General features: G+C 43.6%; 1 protein-coding gene across 1 annotated transcript in view; it reads right to left on the reverse strand.

Moving 5' to 3' along the window:
• Positions 1–22,187, reverse strand: part of LOC147693240 (tyrosinase-like) — a 125,538-nt gene that overhangs the window by 78,136 nt on the left and 25,215 nt on the right. The window contains exon 3 of the mRNA XM_086935885.1: positions 4,281–4,482. Within this exon, the coding sequence (XP_086792011.1) occupies positions 4,281–4,482 (202 nt within the window). The remainder of the gene's footprint in view (positions 1–4,280; positions 4,483–22,187) is intronic.

Here is a 22,187-nt window from a genome sequence, read left to right on the forward strand (position 1 = left end):
GGCTTTTTATAACAAGTAGTGCTGTAGGCCTACCACTTGGACTTCTAATGCCCATCATTGGCTGCATTATTCCATCTGTGCTTTGTCAATAGATGCTACCTTTAGTTTCCCTTGCTGGGCTCTCACTGGATGGTCTCCCTTGAGCTTTGAGCAGAGACGTCTTTGGATAAAATAGCCATTGCATCTTCTGACTTTTCCCTGGAACTCCATTGTCTCCAGGGGTTTCCTTGTGGACATTTTGGAATCTTGAGCTCTTTCATTTTGAAACACAGAGGTTTTTTTTGTTTGGCCATCAAATGTGTCTGATGTTCGGAGGACATGGGGCTCTAAGTGTTTGTGCTCCATGTCTAATGGTCCTCCCTGATTATGATTGTCTGAGGTCAGGTTCTGGAATTCACCCTAATGTTCATCCTAATGTTCCAAATTAACCTTGGAACAAGAGATTGCATTACCTATGTTTTTTTCAGAATCCATCCTGTTCTGATTTCTCTGACCAGCATTAAGTTCCAGCCATACTTTTTAGGCCAGATGGAAAATGAGTGCTCCAGTCACCATCAGTCAATGAATCAGCAATTCATCTCCACCAGTTATGAGTCTTTGTGTCAGGATGCTCCTGCATTCATGCATAGCCTTTCTCCCAGGGGGTATGGCAGCTTCTGGTATGAGATTTTCAAGGCACACATCTGGGCAACACTTACACTTTTGCCTACCACTATCAGTTGGATGAACCTGCTGATTGTCTTAATAGTCTCTCCAATTGCATTTCTCTTGGGTTACTATGGATTCCTGAATTTCCTTGACTTACTGGTAGATGTGTATTAACCCAAACCCTTGTCCTGAGTCTGATTTATTGTGCTTTGGCTGTCTACAGACATCTTTGACTTGGTATATCCCCCGGGATACTTGTTTACGGTCCAGGGAGGAACTGATCAGGCAGTTTGGTCAGAACTGTTTTCATTGGGGTCAGTGTAAGACTGATTTGCATATGGTTAGGCTCAAACTGGGGTGGTGTGGTGAGCAAAAGAACAATGGATTAATCCCAGATCCTTGTGACTGGGAGTGAATGTTTGCATTTTTCTAAATTCCGTCCATCATTTGTTCTTTTTGCTTTTGTTGCTCTAAGGGGGAAGGGTATGTCAGATGTGGGTCCTGTGCTCACTTCACCACTGGTTTCAAACTAGCCTGGCTGATGAAGGGTAATACCCCGAAATCGGTCAGAGAATGTTTGTTTCCATTCCAAGTAAGACATGACTAAACAGTTCAGACTGGCGTGTGCCCATGAGGAACAGGGTCAAGATCGATTTGCATATGGCTGGGTTGAAGCTGGAGGTGCATGACGAGCAAAAAAACAATAGATTAAGCCCAGATCTGTGACTGGGTGTGAATGTTTGATTTGTTCATCTTTCCATTCATTATTTGTTCTTTTTACTTGTAGGAAGTTCTCATTTTCTTGTTCCAACCATTTGGTGCCTCTAGCCTGTTCACATGGCTAGGTGTAGTTCTCAGTTGATCTTTGTGTATTCCTTCCAGACAGTATCACTATAGAGGGTCTGGATGTTGGCAGGATTGCCCATCTTGCCTTAATGAGGGAGCAGAGCTGTAACCTACCACACTTGCACTTTCAAGGCACTAGCACAGCATGTTCACAAAGGACTTCACACTAGCCTATTGTACTCCGAGAGAGATAGGGATCAGGGCAGGAAGGCAGGAAATTCCAGACACATCTGTAGGGGGAAACTTCAGAAGCTTCTCCCAATTTAGAGGAGACACTGGTTATAAAAGTGAGACCCTCAGACCCAGCTCTTCAGATCCCTTGTGGACCTATGGATTACTCAGAATGACAGCTCTGCTGCCCTGCTCCAGGAAGGACTGTGCAGATTTTTGCTGCACTGAAGCACTGCTGCCCTGCTGCAAGAAGGACTGCCCAGCTGGTCTGCTGCTCTGCTTGCAAGAAGGAACAGTCTGCTGCTCTGCTTCCTTAGGAAGAAGGTTTGTATCTGCATGTTAAACCTAAGACCACCAAAGGAACTTCAAGGGCTTCAGCACCCTTGACCTCTGCACCTGGACTCTGCCTACTGTGAGTGTAAACCCCCCAAGTGGTGCTTTCCCAGTCCTGGACCCTTGGAAGTCAGGATAAAGGTGCTCTGTCAACCCAGCTGTGGTCCGCATCAGAACCGACACAGTGCGACACAACTTGTTGCAGCCCTCACTGCTCTTCATCAGAACCAACGCTGCACAACGTAATTCCATGCAGGATCTGGCATTTTAGCCCTCGCCTCTCTCCACTGACATTGCCTCAGCAGGACACAACTAGATACAGTACCCCGCAACATTCATCAGAACCCCACATCATTGCTCAGAACCGTCGCTGCATGGTGCAACACCTCACACCCAAGACATAAGATACAATTCTCAGCGTTTCTAAGCTGGCCCCTGTGTCCGGCCCTCGCTCGGTCATGGTTGGCCTGAGGTTGAGAATGTCCCAGTTTAATGCAACCAGATTACCACAGTTAAAGATTTGTGCTTCTAGGCACTGTCTTTTTCCTAAATCGTGGAAATTGCATATATCCAGTTTTACTAATTGGATTCTTTTAGTTTTTGTGTCAAATAATTTTACTATATTTGTGAAAATGTGTTTTCTTGTGTTGTGTTTCTACTGTATTGCTGCATAAATACTTTATACACTGTGGGCCCGATTCACAGAATGAACTTAAGACTCAATCCTAAATTTACTACTATTTTGGTATTCACAGAATGCACTTACTACTTTTGGTATTCACAGAATGCACTTACTACTTTTGGTATTTACAGAATGAACTTACTACTTTTGGTATTCACAGAAGTTCGGATTTTGTCTTAAGTTTGTTTTAAGACAAACTTAAGACAGACTTAACACAAACTTAAGACAGACTTAAGACAGACTTAAGTTAGGATTTTGTCAAAAGTCCATCTTAAGTCTGTCTTACGTCTCTCTTAAGTCCGTCTTAAGTTTGTCTTAAGTCTGTCTTAAGTCTGTCTTAATTCTGTTTTAAGTTTATCTTAAGACAAACTTAAGACAAAATCCTAATTTCTGTGAATACCAAAAGTAGTAAATTCATTCTGTGAATGTCAAAAGTAGTAAGTCCATTCAGTGAATACCAAAATAGTAGTAAGTTTAGGATTGAGTCTTAAGTTGATTCTGTGAATCGGGCCCATTTTCCCTATGTTATGCCTGGATGCTTTTATGGCAAGATGCCAGAGGTTTAAGCTCAGGTTCATTTAGTGACATTTGTGGTTCACCCTGACAAGGATTGTTTGTGTTGCTTGAGGAGGCACACCCCACTCAACCAACAACCCATTTTCTCACACTGCAGGATTAAAGGCTCAGCATGTGTCATATATTTGCTGAAAGGTGGGGGCAGTCACAACAGTAACACACTGTCAGCCGACATCTTTGCATTTCAAGCATTTTTTATTAATCATTCATTTGAGTGACAATGGGCCATATGTATGAAAATGTCCATTTGTGATTCTCAAATAGCGTTTTATTGGGAATCGCTATTTGAGAATCGCAAAACGCTATGTATGTAAGATTTGCAATACATTTTGCGAATCCTACATATTCCTTAATTGCGAATCGCAAATTGCAATTTGCAAGTAAGGAACATCTCTCCATGTATTCCTATGGGCCCAGAGGACCATAGGAATGAATGGGAAGACATTCTCAATTTGTGATTCTCAATTAGAGAATCGCAAATTGAGGATGCAATTTCAAGGGTGCCAGGGTGTCAAAAGGACACCCTGTGGCACCCCTGAAATGAGCATGGGTGCAGATATGGCGCACATAGGCCCTAAGGGCATGTATGTGAGTCACATCGCACTTTGAAAAATGCAAAAAAGTGAATTCTTCAAAGAAATTGCAAATTACCACCAACTTGAAGTTAGTGGTAATTTGCAATTCCTTAAGTCCAAATTGAACTTTTTCTGTGCTTATTACATTGCATTTGAGAAATCGCAATTTGTGATTCCTTAAATGCAATCGCAAAATAGGGAATTGCAAAATTAGCGATTCCCTCTTTTGCAATGGTGTGTTTTGTGTCATACATGTGTCATACATGGGACACTGCTGATTTGCGATCACAAACGCTGAAATTCTGCAAATTTCCGCGTTTGTGATCGCAAAATTGCCTTCATACATATGGCCCAATGTCATGAGCCTGTTGTGGCCTGATAGAAAATGAGTGTCAAATAATGCACTGCGATTAAAAGTGATAACAATGTGTCATAATGTCTCTGCCTACCTTCCAGAGTGCTTCGAAAGCATTCAGGTGACATTTCATTGAATGGAGGCCTGTCATAAACCGGCCATTTCAGTGTGTCCTTCACTTCTGCTGCTGTGGGCCACTGATTTGTTGCTGCTGGATCCCTCCTAAGGGGTTCTCTCTGAGAGGGGTCGCCTTCTTGCTGGCAAAAGCTATAATCATGCGAATTACCACATGCAATCTGAAAGAAAATAAAAGAAAGGCTTAGTTATATATGGTTCTTCTTTTCTGAAGTGGGTAGGTGTGCTTGGTATTTGTTGTAGGCCTCTCCAGTGCAGCCATGAACTGTAAGAGAGGCATTGTACTTTCTCTTGTTGAGCTCAACGAACTCCCTACTCATTGGTGCTACAAGCACTAGAATCTACTAGAGCATTCAGGGTAAGCTCTCAAATTCCAGGCTTATGAGATGTTGTGTACCTGTTCCTCCTTCCTTGGGTGTAGATGAACACTACACAAGCTTCTGTGCAAAAGAAGCTCCACCCTTTCTTTCGTGGGGATGAGTTAATGTCATGGTTACTTACCGGCAATCTTCACTGCTCCATGTCCAACTCTTCCTCGTCTCAGTATATTTCCTTGATGAGCGGCAGCTCCTACAGATGGAACTCCTGAAGGAATGACAGCATGCTGGTTTGCCAACTTCTCTGAGATGGACAACATCCCATTTATCACCCTATCTGCTAATTACCAAAAAAAGAAATTGAGCTCTTGCGCCTCCTGTTTTTATTTCTAAGCTTGATATATGTCTGAATCTGATCTCCTGCACTGGGAGGGATAGGAAACCAGGATGTGGTACAAAAGTAATGGATTTTCAATGTACAGTGCTTACTTTCATATGTTACATCCAATATTTAACTGTTTGAACTTGCACTCAGACTAGAAATCAAAAGACCACTGTTCCCAGATCCAATTTTTTGTGGCCCATGAACGTATGAGATGATGGCCATACGCATGTAGCTGCATTACAAAACTCCTCAATTGATATCCCTTTAAATGATATCCAAGATGTCAACATGCTCCTTTTTTATATACTTTGGATTGTGTTACCCACTTCTTTACCATGAGTGTCATGTGCTCAGAAGATTATTTCCTTAACCAATCTGCTCAGGATAGAATTAAATTTTAATCTATTTTCCACAGGACCAAAAGTCACAGATTATCTACCTTTCTGAACTTCTATGTTCTTTCTATGTAGACCAAAAAAGCCCTTTTGATATTTAAACAATGTAAAAGAGTTTTTTTTCTGCTGACTGATGATCTGGAGCTAAGACAGGTAGCACCACATCTCTAGAATGTTGAAAAAAGGACAGAATATTTGGGAGAAATTTAGGATTAGGTCTCAAGACCATCTTGTTTGGGTAAATACTTCGTAAATGGTTCTGATTCAAAGAAGAACGCTAATTCCTCTATCCACCCAAGCCAATGATATGACTACCAAGAACAGTACAGTTAGGATTTTGAAGTCAACCCTCTCTAAAAGTTCAAAGGGTGAAGTTGAAGTGCTCCTAATACCAATTGCAAATCCCATGAGAGAGTTCAACAGAGAAGCCTAGTCTTGTGAGGAAAAAAAACTTCTTACCAGGCTCAATACCAGACGATCCAGATGATCAAAGTTTGCGATCTTAAATATTCTTACCACTGCCCATTGTGCATGGAGCGTAGAAGTTGCTAATCCAAGGAAAAACCATTGGACAAGAAGTCTAGAACCCTTATGGTGCACTTATACCATGATAAATTCTGTATTTGCGCACTATTTTTCAAAGTTTGACTAGTGCCTCAAGTAGAATTTAAGGAGAGAAGGACAACTTGATTGCTGAATGACCTTCCCCACCTCAGAAGAGCCACCCCTAGACACGAAGTTCAGCCTTTTAAGAGCTAGGTCTACAGATGTATCCTCTCTAGCATGCTCTGAGGAAGGGGAGAACCTACCGTAGGGTATGGATGCATTGGAATCTCCCAATGTGATGGATTGATAGCTCTGCCAGGATGGGATATCAGGGGGCCCCCTGCAGCCTAGCATTATCAGCAGCACTAGAGTGTTGTCCTCCTTGTTCTTATGTAGTAGTCTGGGAATCATAGGGATTGGCGGAAAAGTGTACATCATTTCTGTCGGCCACCTGAAAGACATGGTACCTCCATGCCACCTGACAAGGAATAATTGTGCCAAAGAGTGGCAGAAGGGCATTCTCTCTAATAGTGAACAGGTCCATCCTTGTATACCCAAACCTCCCCAGCAGCCTGTGGAACACAACCTTTATTAAGGATAACAACCTCATTGCAGGAAAGACCCTGCTTATGTTGTCTGCTGCACAGTTCTTCCCCAGGAGGTATACCACTCATAAAGTGCTCTGAATGGATTCTGCCCAGGAACATATCTCGTGTACTAACAGGTTCAGGGTTTGAACTTTGCATCATCCTTGATGGCTGATGTATCCCATTCCTGCCCTGTTGTCCATCTTGATTTGTGCATGATGACCCATCACCTGGGATGCAAACTCTGTGAGAGCAAGATGTAGTGCCTTGAGCTCCAGGATAGTTGGATAAGCAGGCTGACTGGAGACTCATCCACTTTCCTGTGACTGACAGGCTGTCTAGTGTGGTACCCTACCCTAGCTTCCTGGCATCTATTGCAATAAATTCTGTTGGTGTGCCATAGAAGGGAAGATCCTTTGAGAGTCTCTTCCTTAGCCAACCGTCCAAGAATATCTTACCCTGACTCGTGACTGGAACCCCCTGCTTGTAATCTTGAGAACTTCCTACCCAGTGTGTTAAGTTATGATTTATCAATGGGTGCACATGTAGACAAGCCAAAGTAGGGACCGTAAGGTGGAATGCCATCAGACCCTGCAGTCTCAGTCATCGTGTTACTAGACGCATCCGCTGTCTCAGTAAGCCCTAGATTTCTATTAGTTTCTGCGTGAGTCCCCTAAGGGAGAACTTGCCTCTTTACTGGGATTCTTAGAAGAGAAATGGTACAGATAAAAATCTTGAGGAAGGGAGTTGAAACTAATTTTGAATCCCCCCTGTATAATCTGTAGGGTCCATCGGTCTGACACAGTCTCTCTCTCTACACCTTTGCAAAGTGAAGATGTGACCCTTCCACTGGCAAAGCCTTGTGAACCATAGAGTCAGGATTTTGCAGAGGGCTGAGGTGAACTGCTTGGCTACTAGAAGGGGAACACCCTCTTCATAAGGGAGCCCCCGGCCAGGTTGCTCACCTCGAAAAGGGCTGGTTCACATTTTCTTGAAAAGACTGGCCAAAAGGCCTCTTTTATTATTTACAAAAACAGTCTGCCCCTTGAAGATTTAGGTGGGACTCGTATCATTTCCTGTAGTGGGGTGCCAAAACTCCTTCTGCCTGCAAAGGGATCTTCATCAAGAGCCTTCTGTGAGGCATCCAGCCTTCTAAAAACTTTGGGCCCAATTCACGGAACTAACTTAAGACAAAATCCTAAACTTACTACCATTTTCGTATTCACAGAAGGCACTCACTCATTTTGGCATTCGCAGAAGGCTCTTACTCATTTCGGTATTCACAGAAGTTAAGAGTCCTAACTTTAGGACTCCTAAATGCCTTCTGTGAATACCGAAAGTCTTAAAGTTAGGATTTTTCTCAGTTTAGGATTAGTGAAGTTAGGACTCTTATCTTTAGGACTCCTAAACTGAAAATAAATCCTAACTTTAAGACTTTTGTTATTCACAGAAGGCATTTATGAGTCCTAAAGTTAGGACTCCTAACTTCTGTGAATACCGAAATGAGTAAGTGCCTTCTGCGAATGCCAAAATGAGTAAGTGCCTTCTGTGAATACCAAAATGGTAGTAAGTTTGGGATTTTGTCTTAAGTTAGTTCTGTGAATCAGGCCCTTTAACCATAGCTGACTCCTTGCAGCTATGGAATATTCTGCTGTTGAAGCAACCACACTCAAGAAGTTGTGTGATTTATCTGACAGTAATCTTGCCTGCTGCTCCATGAGGACTACCATCGCAGTTGTACCCACTCCTTGGTCCAGCATCTTTGCCAGAGACTGGAAATGCTTAATTAGAGACGGTGTGGCATATGAGGAATACACTGAGGTTCTTGAAACAAAGTTTGGAGTTGCAAAAGTATGTTTCACTGCAATGTCCACCCTCTTATCATCTGTGTCTGCAGGAGTGGAGTCCTCTGTAATAATCGCCTCCTGTGAGACCAGCCTCACCATCAAGGAGTCAACTTTCACTGTTGGTGGGAATTCATCTGCACATTTCAGGATACAATACTTTCTAGAAAGCAATATTGGAAACAAATGTTTATCAATCTCCATACATTCTGTTTCCAACTCTAGTTTTTAGAGGAGTGTGGATGGGGACATTTTGTCTCCTTTCTTTGGTACTGAAAAATGAAATGTACATGTTTCCTTGCCACAGAGGACTCTGGTAAGGTCTTATTCTCCCTTGTATGCTGCAGGACTCTTTTTTCTAGTTACCAGAAAACAGGCCATGAAGTGAGAATTAGGGAGCATATTATCAAGGGCCGGCGAGAAATGTTGCAAAGCACGCTTAGCGCTTGCATATTTATCGCCAGCTATCTCTGGAATGTATCGCCTGGTTAGCGCGTTATCAACAACGCACATCACTGAGCGATAAAAATTCCAGAGATAGTGGGGATATCGCCGTTTTCCACGGTGGAAAGCGGTGGTATCCTAGATGATAGGGCCTGTGGTCTCAACCTCACAATCCACATCCCATGTTAGGAATGCCTTAGTCAGGAATTTAACAGATGTTAAACTCCTGCGTTGAGGCATACTTAATACGATTTTATATATCGCTAACCCTCCTTGAAAACATCGCAAAGCTGCCTTCGTGATATTGTGACATTTTGTATTAACATCTACGCCTCCTTTGCATCTCATTATCGAGGCCCGGCCAGGCCAGGCGTGTGAAAAACGTGCGATAAGTCAAGGAATCACGCGCTAGCGTGTCCTTGATAATAATTCGATAATATTATCGTCGCCCCTTGATTATATGCCTCTACGTGTTCTGCCTTCCCAGCAACAACAACGCAATGCCAATAAGGCCACGCCCTCAGGCAGGAGACGCGACCACAAGGAGATTCTGTGTAGAAGATTTCTAACTCTCCAGAGACAAATGGCAAGCAGCGTCACGCTTCACTTTGTTTCAGGACAATGAGTCACTTCTCGGGAGGACTTCTCGCAAGTGACCCCTCTGAGTGCGCTAAAGCCGGACTTCGAACCACAGAAATGACGCTCAAATTTAATATAACTCCACAAAGTTTGCTAATGCTGGACCTCAAGACTGGATAATGCGCTGGTTACTTACCACTAATCTGTATTACTTCAAGTGTAGGTCTTCCCTGGTACAGGCTTAGCTTTCTCAGCCTCCCAACCCTAATAGGATTGATGATAGTGCTTTATGAAAATAATTCTGCTTGGTAATAACAGGAAGTGTGGAGCGACTGCTTCCCCTTTGCAGTGGCAGCTGGGTGGTGGCGGCTATGTTGAGGTAAGCATTTTGAAGTTGGCAAGAGAGCAATGTCTGCAAGAATGAGATGTTATATCACAGGTGAGGATCGAGGAGGATGGATGAAGAGGTAATGAGATGCATGTCTTCAGCAGTTGTGTGTCTGTAAGAAGAGAAGCTCTTTCCTTCACTTTGTGGAGATGAGTTCATGTGTTCAGGTGTTGTGTATCTGTGCAAGAGAATCTCCGGCCTTCCCTTCATGGACTTCATGGAGATGAGGTAGTATGTTCCATGTCGTTCAGCTGCTGTGGGTCTGTGCAGGAGAAGCTCAATCTTTCTTTTCGTGGGAATGAGCTAATAATGTGTTAGATGTCTTTCAGATGCTGCCTTTCTGTGCAAGATAAGCTCTGCCCTCCCCCACGTGGGGATAACTTAATGTGGTACACGTCTTTCAACTGCTGTGTTAATGTGTTACCCATCTTTCAGCAGTTGTGTGTTTGTGCAAAAGAAGCTCCGCCTTCCCTTGAGGGGAATATGTTACACACCTTTCAGCAATTTGTGTTTGTGCAAGAGTAGTTTCACCCTTCACTTTGTGGTGATGAGTTGATATGTTAGCTGTCTTTTAGCACCTCTGTTTATGTGTTACGCTTATTTTAGCTGTTGTGTATCTGTGCATGATAATCTCCGGCTTTCCCTTCATGGAGATGTGTTAATGTGTTACATGTCTTTCAGCTGTTGTGTGTCTGCGTAAGAGAAGCTCCACTCTTCCTTTAGTGGAGATATGTTAATGTGTTACATGTCTTTCAGCTATTGTGTGTCTGTGCAAGAGTAGTTGCACCCTTCACTTTGTGGTGATGAGTTGATATGTTAGCTGTCTGTTAGCGCCACTGTTTATGTGTTACACATTTTTCAGCTGTTGTGTGTCTGTGCAGGAGAAGTTCTCCCCATCCCTTGGTGGGGTTGTGTTATTGTGTTACACAACAACAAACACACCATACCCAAAGAAGGGTACACCATTGGGTAAAAACACCGCCCTAGGAAAGTACAGCCACAACAGCTCTTCTTACACTTTCCACAATGAGCCCCAAAATACACACGTTCACGCCCTGGAACTAAAACTACAACATACCCTACATAGGGTATACCATGGGTACCAACAGGCCCCACACCCTCCCCAAAGAAGGGTACACCATTGGGTAAAAACACCGCCCTAGGAAAGTACAGCCACAACAGCTCTTCTTACACTTTCCACAATGACCCCCAAACACACAAACTACAACATACCCTACATAGGGTATACCATGGGTACCGACAGGCCCCACACCCTCCCCAAAGAAGGGTACACCATTGGGTAAAAGACACCGCCCTAGGAAAGTACAGCCACAACAGCTCTCAATACACTTTCCATAATGACCCCCAAAACACACAATAGGTTAAACACACCAGGTAAGATTATATAAGCTCTCCTAGATAGAGTACATCAGGGGTATTGACCCTTAAAACTAGAATAAGGCACTGAATGTCAGAACAACCTCTCCATGAAGAAAACAAAATGAGAACAGACCCTTGAAACTGGATGAAGAGGGAATCGCTCATACAACCTCCCCTAAGTAAACGTTTATCACCCTTGCAAACTGTGCAACTTCCCTTAAATGCAGGAACAGACTGGATTGAAACAGTAACTGTCCACACTTGTCCCCATAAAAAGAGTACCCGTATGGGAAATTACCATAGATAAACAAACAATAGGAAAGAACCTGAACACCGGTGAGCGGTCCCTCACCCGAAGTAATCACTAATATGAAACTGGTTCAAAGTTCGTTATATGTAGCTCTATGTGACTCCATGAAGGTTGTCCTCTACCATTATCAACAAGTCAACCCAACCATAGACACAAGTATCGTGACCTGCAGCGGGCAAGACCAGTCAAGTCTCATAAGTAACTTTGAAACTGTCATTGTGTACCTGGTGCTGATCTAGTACAAGCACTCTCATACCTCATTCATGCACCATTTACCAAAGCACTTGGTGACAATCACCTACAACACAAACAAACAGGGGTGGCCACAAACAACATAACCCCCCCCATACACAAGCTAATGAGTTGCCTAACAACTTGACACAACTCGCACACAACATTTGTTGTGAGACAGCTCTTGGTGACTTAATCACCTACAACCAAACAACACAACCAAGGGGTGACCATACACCACATAGCCCCCTCATAGACAAGCTGATGAGTTGCCTAACAACTGGACACAACTCACGCACAACATTTGTTGTGGGACAAACCCTAGTCCTGGTTCCTCTCAGAACCTTTCTGTCACAACTCTCTGTCGTGAATCTGGGACCTTAGTCCTGGTACTTCTGTAAGCCCCACTGTCACAATTTTCCTCATGGTTCCGGGACTCAAAACCTTCATCTTAATTCAACTGGAAACTTCTCAGTAACAATCGCTCAGACGCTCAATCCTCTCCTAGATTCCTTGACTTGCTTCTGGACTCACTGTCCCATTTCAGATCTTTTTCTTTAAGTTTTGGAGTCACCACACCTACAGCCATTATCCTGTACATTCTCAGTCCTGAACACCGGTTTTAGACTTTACATTGCTCACCGACCCAGTTCAGAACTCACTGTTCCTGTTTCAGAGTCTCTAGACTCCACAACACTATTCCGGAACCTTTGTCCCAAATACGGGCTCTCAGACTTTGCCTCCGTTGTGGACTTCTTGTCCAAACTCTGACAGATCCCGTTGTGGACTTTCTGTCCAAACACTTACTTGGGACCTTTGTCACCGTTGTGGACTTAACGTCCAGGGGCACACCTGGAACCTCTGTCCCTGTTGTAAACTCACCGTCCCGAGTCTCACCTGGAACCTCTGTCCCCGCTGTGGACTTACCGTCCAGAGTCTCACGTGGGACCATTGTCCCCGTAATGAACCTATCACCGAGACTCTCACCTGGGACCACTGTCCCCATTATGGACTTACCATCCAGAGACTCACGTGGGACCAAGACCTTTGTCCCCATTATAAACTTACTATCCAGAGTCTCACTTGGGACCTCTGTCCCCGATGTGAACCTTCCGTCAAGACTCTCACCTGGGACCTTTGTCCCGGTTGTGAACAATTTGTCCATCTTGCAAAGTTGACTCCATTTGTAAGACCATTGTCCATGCTCTGTTTCCATACTTTGTTTTCTTTTACTTCTGTACCCTCGCTTCTATGACTCAATTATGGACTAATTTCGCCCTCCTCTTTGACTTTCCGAGGATTCCGTGCACAATTGTTAAAGAACATACATAGGCATTGTGGTTGGCAGAGAATACTAAGAAAGGACTAAGACTACAGACAACCATATTACATGAAGAATCAATGTACAACACATTTCCCTCCTTTATAGAAAAGAAATGAAATAAAGCAAAAACAGAGATTACAACACCTACCCCATGTAGTACAAAAAGGAGATACACAAATCTAATTAAGTACACCACACAAGGAATCAGAAATATCACTAACATGAACGGAAATACAATAAGATAGTAGACATTTTGTACTACACATTCACTCCATCCCCCTCTCTTGGTGAAACGTCAGCACAACATAGGGTATACCATGGGTACCGACTGGCCCCACACCCTCCCGAAAGAAGGGTACAACATTGGGTAAAAACACCGCCCTAGGAAAGTACAGCCACAACAGCTCTTCTTACACTTTCCACAATGACCTCCAAAACACACAAACTATAACACACATCTTTCAGCTGTTGAGTATCTGTGCGTGAGAATCTCCTGCCTTCCCTTCATGGAGATCTGTTAATGTGTTACATGTCTTTCAGCTGTTGTGTGTCTGTACGAGAGAAGCTGAGCTCTTCCTTTAGTAGAGATGTGTTAATGTGTTACACTTAAATCAGCTGTTGTGTGTCTGCATAAGAGAAGCTCTGACCTTCCCTGCTTGAGGATCAGCTAATATGATACACGTCTTTCAGCTGTTGTGTGTCTTTGCAAGAGAAGCTTTGCTTTTCCCTTTTTAGGGATGTGTTAACGTGTTACATGTTTTTCAGATACTGTGTTAATGTGTTACCATAATTCATTTGTTGTGTTGTTGTGCAAGAGAAGCTCTGCCCCTCCCTGCTTCAGGATGAGTTAATATGTTAGAAAGTATTTCAGCTATTGTGTTAATGTATTACACGTGTTTCAGTTGTTGCGTATCTGCACAAGAGAAGCTCCGCCTTTCCCTTAGTGGGGATGTGCTCATTTGTTACATGTGGTGTTGAGACAATATCGAGTTTGAAATGTCGATTTACACATATATCGAGTTGGAAATATTGGGATTCAGAAATATCGACAACAAGAATATCGTGGTCAAGAATATCGAATTTAAGGTATGGAACATCGGGCCAGATGTAGGTAAATCTCATTTAACGATTCATAAATACCGAATTTTACCGATTCGGTATTTATGAATCTGTAAATGAGATGTAGGTAAAAATTCGGTATTTTTTACCGAATTGGTAAAATTCTGTATTTACTGATTCGGTAAATACCGAATCGGTATTTGCTATTGAATCCTATAGGCCTTGAAGCCCATAGGATTCAATAGCAAATACCGATTCGGTATTTACCGAATCTGTAACAATACCGAATTGCTAAGGGGGACAGGGTGTCACTTTGACACCCTATTGCACCCCTGTAACTGGCTTTTGCGCCATGTGGCACACAGACATGCCCTTAGGGCATGTCTCTGTGCCACATGGCACAGGTGTACATGCACAGATGTGCATGTACACAAGAATTCGTAATTTACCATGCAATTGTATTGCATGGTAAATACCGAATTCTAAAGGCCCTGTAGCACTGTTAGAAGTGCTACCTACATCACAAAATACATTTTCTGTATTTTTACTGAGTGGTAAATTTACTGAATCGGTAAAATGTACTGATCTGTAAATTTACCGATTCTGTAATTTTACCGATTCGGTAAAATTACCCATTCGGTAAAATTACCAAAAATGTACGTTTTTTAGCCCCTACATCTCCATAGCCCTTTACCGGTCGGAAACGGCCGTAAATCGGTATTTTCGGCCGTTTCCGACCGGTAAAGGGCTACCTACATCTGGCCCATCGTTTTTGAAAAGTCTCTAACAATGTGGTGGAAAAATTATTTTCCTGGTTTGTGAACTGTGCGTTTTAGCAGAAGATTATTGCTGAAAATGTTAATGTTGAAAAAATTCAAGTTGGACAGCCCACAATTTCTAGAAAAAAACGATTAAAAAAAATTATCTAAGTTCTGTTGAGAATATCAGCTCTCTTCAAATACTGTGTGACTCCCAGATAAGAACCACTGTTTGAAATGGTGATTGGAAATCAAGCTGGGACAGAAAATCAAGGGTTTTATGTATGTCGTTAACTGTAATAAATGTTGTGGTTCTAAATTAAAAAGTAAATTTTTGCAAGAATACTTGTTTTTAAATTATATTGGGATTTTAGAATTCCAATATAGATATCTACCCTCTTACCTATTGGGTTTTAAAGTATGTCATCAGATCAAAATCAAAAGTGATTAAACTGTTGGGTAATAAGAGCACTTTATGAATTTCAATTGGTTTAGGTGTGGTTCTTAACCTTTGACTTCTGGGACCTGACGGATTCACTGCTGGAAGCTGGGGAGCCCAGCCTAAGCAATTGCTTTGGCTTAAACTTCAAGCAGTACACAGAAATGGTGAAACTGTATTGCTTGAAAAAATGCATAACGTATGTAATCTTCTCTTTAATTAATGAAAGAAAAATAACAAAAATCACAATTTTATTTTTTAATTGGAAGGGTGTGACTTTTCAAAATGTGGCTTTATTTCTCACATATGATGCCATATGATATACCCTTACATACCAGTTAGGGTCTGATTAAGTGTTTGGTGGTGCAACAGTGGAGTGCTGCAACAGTGGGGAGGTGCACCAGTGGTCTGACCGCGGTATCGTTACTATGACAATCGGATTGCCATGGGACCGCTGCAACTGCTAGGGAACCATGATCCCACCGCGGTGGTACAGCAGTCTGGCCAGCAATATGCTGGTGGTGCTGCTGAGGCACCTCCAAGCATATTCTGAGTTTCCTCACAGCCACAGCTTTCATGGCCGTGAGCCCGCCATGAAAACTGCTGCGGTGAAGAAACTCAGGGGCATATTATCAAGACAATTATCGATGCTTTAGCAGTCGTTTTCGGCCGGCAAACGGCAATAATTGAATTGCATTATTGATAAGGTCACGCTATTGCGTGAATCCTTGCCTCAGCGCTCTTTCCCTTAACGCCCAGCTTTGCATCTCTAATGAGATGCAAATTGGGTGTTCCTCCCCCGAATAACAGAAGAAATGCCGCTAACCAATATTTGTCCTATTATCCAGCCTCACGCTAACCTGCAGAGCGATAAGAAAAGTAGAGCTAACCTTGGTTATTGCTACTTTCCTTATGCCTGCTTTTCATCTGACTGAGGCATGATATCCTATGGAAGGTGGATATCATGGCTAAGTCTGCCCTGCCCTATCAGCAAGCATTTGCCAAACGTTGTGCGATTATCGCACATTTGGCAGCTTGTGCCTTGATTTTTATCTCTGTTGAGATGAGCGTTGCTGATAGCACACTATCTCAGCGATACAACCCAGGGTTAGCCGGCGATAATTATCCTCGCGCTAAGCGCGCAGAGCGATAATTATCGCCGGTCCTTGCTGATATGCCCCTAAGGGAGCCCTACAGGGCCCGAATTAGCCTCAGGGCCATGGGGATGCATGCAGGGGAGAACATGGTGCGCCCCGTGTGTGCATGAAAGGTGGTCCATGCCGTGAGTGAACAGGCGTTGGTGCTCCTTCGGTGCTGCAGTGCTGAGGCTCACTTATGAGCCTTTGCACAACGTCGGCACGGGACTGCCTAAGGACCGCCCACCAGACCACGAGGAAAGTTGTAATCTGGTGGTTGGTTGAGCTTGGCGGTGTGGAAGCAGTGATGTTGTACCGTCCCACTCCCACACCACCAAATTCGTAATCTGGTCCTTGGCCTTTTTTGCTCCTAATGCATGCACTGTTTTGGTGCGTCATTTGCCAATTGCCCATACTAGCCTTCAGTTTCAAATTTCTTCGCATTACAGAGCATATTACAATTTTTGTTCTACAATTTAACTTTTATCTGTATAAATAGTTTATTAGTCTGCCAATCTACAATTTTGTAGATTTGATTTGATTTGATTTTAGGATTTATAGAGCGCACGAATGCCCAAGGATGTCTTGGCGCTAAAAATGACTGAAGACTGCCCGCAGAGTGAGAGGAGGTTGTGTCAAGACATCGTAAATTGGTTGGAACTGAATTATTTTGAGAAAAGCCAGGTATTTAAAGAATTTTGGAAGGATAGCAATGATGAGCTGTTTTTTATTGCTATTGGGATCAAATTACAGATCTTTGCTGTGTGCAGAACAAAACTTCTCCCCCCCCCCCATCTAAGCTGATTAAATCTGGGGGTTCTAAATAACATGGCGCTACTGGAACTGAGGGTTCTCTGTGGATCATAATGTCTTAGTTTTTGCTTTAGAAACTGGGGCCCTGAGCCATGTAAGGCCTTATAAGCTAGGCATGCTGACTTGAACTGGCTTCTCTATTCTATTGTTAGCCAAAGGAGACTATTTATTCTGTGGGCCACCGGCTCAAATCTAGGTATGTCCAAAACAAGCCTTGCCGCCGCATTCTGTAGGCTTTGGAGCTTTAGTAATAGCTGTTTTTGAAGACCTGCATACAAAGCATCTCCTTATGTACAAAGTTAAGGTGGGGTAATTTAAATGGAAATGGGCATAATGCCCCTTTGAGGACAACCAATGACGTCATGCCTTTTAATGGTAACCGTAGGTTGAAATGGGAGAAGGTTCAGCTCCAGGAAGGAAACCTGGAGAAGATTAGGGACCATGTAACTGAATTGACATTAGAGTTGGAGAATCTTAAACCAGGAAGTGCTAGTGCCCCAGGGTTGGCCTTTTCCTCGGCTTATAAGAAAACAATAGAGGATGTAGGACAATACTTTGTAGTTCAGGGTAAAAGGGGCAGAGTGAATAATACACCAGCTACAACCAGTAACCCGTGGTATTCAGATGAGTGCAAGGTGAAATGGAAGGAGCTAATAGCCGCCCTGCTTCAAAAGGATCCATCACTAGTTGGAGTGGCTAGGAAGGATTATGCGAGGGTGTTAGTGTCGGCTAAACAAGAGTGGGAGGAACAATACTGGCAGGATCTTAAATCTGCTGCCAATAAGAAAAATGCCACGCTGTTCTGGGATTTGATTAATAAAGCTAGGCAGCAAAGTACACCACCTATTGCTAACCATATAACGGAGCACCAATGGCACTCCCACTTCTCTGCACTGTACGGCGGGAGAGAAGTGTTAGGTTCATCTCCCTCCGATCCAGAAGCTAGGATTCAATCCCAACTGGAGTTTGAGGAACCATTTCTGCCTTCCGAAGTAATTCTGGCAATTAAACATCTGACCCCCAGGAAGGCAGCTGGCCAGGATGGGATACCAGGAGATCTTCTCCTGAATGATCCTGATGCCTGGGCCAGACTTATTGCCGTAATAATGAATCTGATTGCCAAGGGGTACCCGGTGCCAGACTCATGGAAGGGAGCAGAGGATTGTAACAGTCTACAAAAAGGGCCCTAGAGATGACCCTGATAATTACAGACCGATCAGTCTGATTGACTTGATCCAGAAGGTGGTTGGCAGGGTCATCATTTCAAGGGTGGGTGTCTGGATGGAAGAGGAGCACGTTCTCTCCCACTTCCAAGCAGGGTTTTGCAATAAGGTGGGCACAATGGACCAGGTCTTCTGCTTCTTTGCGATCTATTGGAAGGCCGTGACCATCAACAACGGTAGCCTTTATTTGGCATTCATAGATCTCAAAACGGCGTTCGACCTGGTTCCACGGGCAAGGTTGGGGGACATCCTGGAGAAGATGGGTTTCCCAAAGGCTCTTTTGGGTTTTATAGTGAAGCTACATGAAGGGAACTATGCGAGGATCAGATGGGGCACAAACGGGCAACTGACAGAAAGGGTGCCCGTGAGGAGTGGAGTCCGCCAGGGATGTGTTATGGCACCGACCCTTTTCTCCCTCTTTGTGAATGGTGTGGTGGAACACTTGAGGGAGGAAGCGGCAGATGCACCATCCCTGGCGGGGGAAAAAACACCTACTCTACTCTTCGCGGATGATACCATCTTGATCTCCAAATCCCCCATAGGTCTCCAAAAACTCCTGGACCCCTTTAGTGAGTTTTGTATTGATAAAGGCCTCATCATCAATACATCTAAAACAAAGCTCATGGCTATTTCACCCTCCAAGAGATTCAGGAATAACATTTTGCTTAATGGTGTCCCTTTGGAGCTGGTTGATTCTTTTGATCATCTGGGAGTCAGGGTAAATAGCCGGATGAGATGGAAAGATCACTTGGCCAAAATGTTATCAAGCCACAAAAGAGTCTCAGGGGTGGTATTAAGGGAACAGGGGGAGTCGATGAGTAAACCTGTGGCTCCGACCCTAGCAATATATGATGGCCAAGTATTACCGGCAGCTCTATACGGTTCTGAGTTATGGGGGTTTGAGAACATAACGGAGCTAGCCACATCGGAAAATAAATTCATGCGAGATCTGGTGGCCCTCCCAGTCTCCACCCCGCTAATCCTGCTGTGGCTAGACCTGGGTAGGCGCACCCTTACAGATAAAGTACGTTTGTGCCCACTACTTTTTTGGGTGCGACTAAGAAGGACCCAGGAGCTACATAATTATGCTGCAGCTCTAGATGAACTTATCTTGCTCAACACAGGTAACAAAATCAAGTGGCTGTGCAACCTGAGACAGCTAGTGGTGCAACTGGTCCTAAGTGAATCATGGTTGAGCCTAACTCCGCCCCCTAAGGCAGCGATTAAGAAACTCTATTGGGACTGGGTACAGGAGACGACCATACGCAGGAGTGAAGGGGGGCCCCTCGCCCAGAGATTTCTGGAGATCAAATGGATAAGAAAATTGGAACCCTTCCTTGACTTTATAGAGAAACCCTTGGACAGAGCACTTTACCTCAAATTCAGGCACGGGACTTTGCCGGTGAATGACTTTTCTTCAGGGTGGAAAAGTAAAGGTGTTCTCCCTAAATCATGCCCCGGCTGTGCAGCCCCTAATGAGTCAGTAGCGCATCTTTTGTTTAACTGCCCGGCTTATAGAGTCGCTAGGAAAATATGGTTAAAACCGCTATGCATGGGGCTGGGCCTTAGATGTCACAAAATGGCCCTCCGGGTTCTCCGTACTGACACATCTTCTACTGCTGTGGTGTGTGGGGTAGCTAAATTTCTGGGTAGTGCATCGCAGACCCGCACCAGGAGGGCCAAGCGTTCCGCTCATCTAACCTAACCGACGGACAGCATTATGGCATTAAGTGTTTTTTACGGTTTTTATGTAATTAGCTTGAGCTTGATTTTAGATAATTTAAACTGAGTAGTATATGAGGATGTTTGTAAATATACGAGTGTTGTGCCCCTACTCTTATTTTTTTTAATGTACTGTATAAACTGTGTACTTTTATGATGAATTTTCCATCGAATAAAGTAAATACAACTTTTCCATAATCCAGTTTAGAGAGTGCCAGCATTGTTACTAAAGTTTTCCTAGTGCCTAATGGGACAAATGGCAATAGCTTTCTTATCAATTTGATAGTGTACCATATTGATGTCGAAAGTTTGTTGATCTGGGCCTTGAAATTTAGTTTGGAATCAAACACAAACCCAAGGTTCCGAACGCTATCCACTGGCGATGGACATCAACCCAAACTATCAGGCCACCAGTCAGGTGACCAGATGTTGTGTCCATCCCCTAGCAACAAAACCTCTGGTTTATCGCCATTTAATTTTAGGCAATTTGCCTCCATCCAATGACTGACCTGGGACATACAAAGCCTAAATCTCTCAGCTGTCTCGCCTGTGTTATTCGAGATGGACACTACAATTTGGGTGTCCTCAGCGTATGATATTGGGATGAATCCCCAGTCTCTGATGATGTTTGCTAACGGGGCCACATATACATTAAAGAGGGTAGGGCTTAATGACGAGCCCTGAGGTACCCCCCACAGGGTTCTAAAAGATTTTGATGAGTGTTCCCCTAGCTGAACCGAAAAGGATCTTTATCCCAAAAAAGAGGCCATTAATGCTACTGCAGATGGGTGTAGGCCTATTTCTTCTAGGCGGGTAAGGAGTATGCTATGATTAACGGTGTCGAAGGATGCCGACAGATCTACAAATATCAAGGCAGCCTTCCCACCCTCATCCAGCACTATCCTGACCTCTTCCGCCGCCATGATCAGAGCAGATTCTGTCCTGTGTCCCTCCCAGAACCCAAATTGTGAGAACTCAAGTGCCTGAGATGCCCTAATGAACCTGGATAGTTGTATATTCAAATGTTTTTCTAAAATTTTAGCCGGGAAAGGGATTCTTGATATTGGTCTGAAATTAGCAGGGACCGATGGGTCAAGGTTGGGTTTCTTTAGGAGAGGTCGGACCGAGGCGGCTTTCCATGCTTTCGGGAAACAGTTTGCCTGTATTATTTTTCCGAAAAGCAAATGGAGTTGAGAGCTAAGTAGCTCTGGGAACAAATGCAGCACCCTAGGTGGGCATGGGTCCATTGGGCCACCTGACTTAGTGGTTTGTGTGAGTTGGCAAATCTGCTCTATAGATGGGGCAGAAAACTGAAAGACTCCCAAGTTCCTTTCTGTGTCCCTCTGTGAACTGAGGTGTTCATTTCCTGGCGGCAAGTCATTGCTGTTGAGGGGTTTAACTGATTCATAGATAAGTTTAACCTTGTTGATGAAAAACTGCCCCAGTTCATTGCATAAATCTAGACTACCTTCTATATTTTTGGATATTGGCTCTGTTAATTTTTTAACCATAGGAAAGAGTACTTTACTGGAATGTTTCTCCTCCTCTATTTTATTTACATATTATACTGACTTTTCCTCTACTATCATTTTTTTATAAATTGATAGTGACCTGCAGTAGGCAGTTTTCTGCTCAAAATCATAACTACGCCTCCATGTCCTTTCAGCCCGTCTACATTTTTGTTTTTGTAATCTTAGTTTGTCTGAAAAGCAAAGCTCGGAAATGTTATTCCTCTTAGCATTTTTCTTTTTTAATGGGGTGCCTGAAAGAACTGCTGCTTTAATCCAATAATTCAATTGATCTGTGGCTGTATCGACATCATGATTTAATCTCGGGCTAGTCCTGTTCAGTTGTTCGTGTAGTTTGCCTATATCAATTTTGTCCCATTCCTGGTTTGTAAATTGCTTCCCTTGGGAAGCCCTGATGTTGTTAGTATTTTCTATAGCTAGGGTAAATTTGACAACTTTGTGGTCCGACCAGGGGACC

The sequence above is a fragment of the Lissotriton vulgaris genome, chromosome 8, assembly GCF_964263255.1.
Source record: "Lissotriton vulgaris chromosome 8, aLisVul1.2, whole genome shotgun sequence".
Classification (NCBI taxonomy): domain Eukaryota; kingdom Metazoa; phylum Chordata; class Amphibia; order Caudata; family Salamandridae; genus Lissotriton; species Lissotriton vulgaris.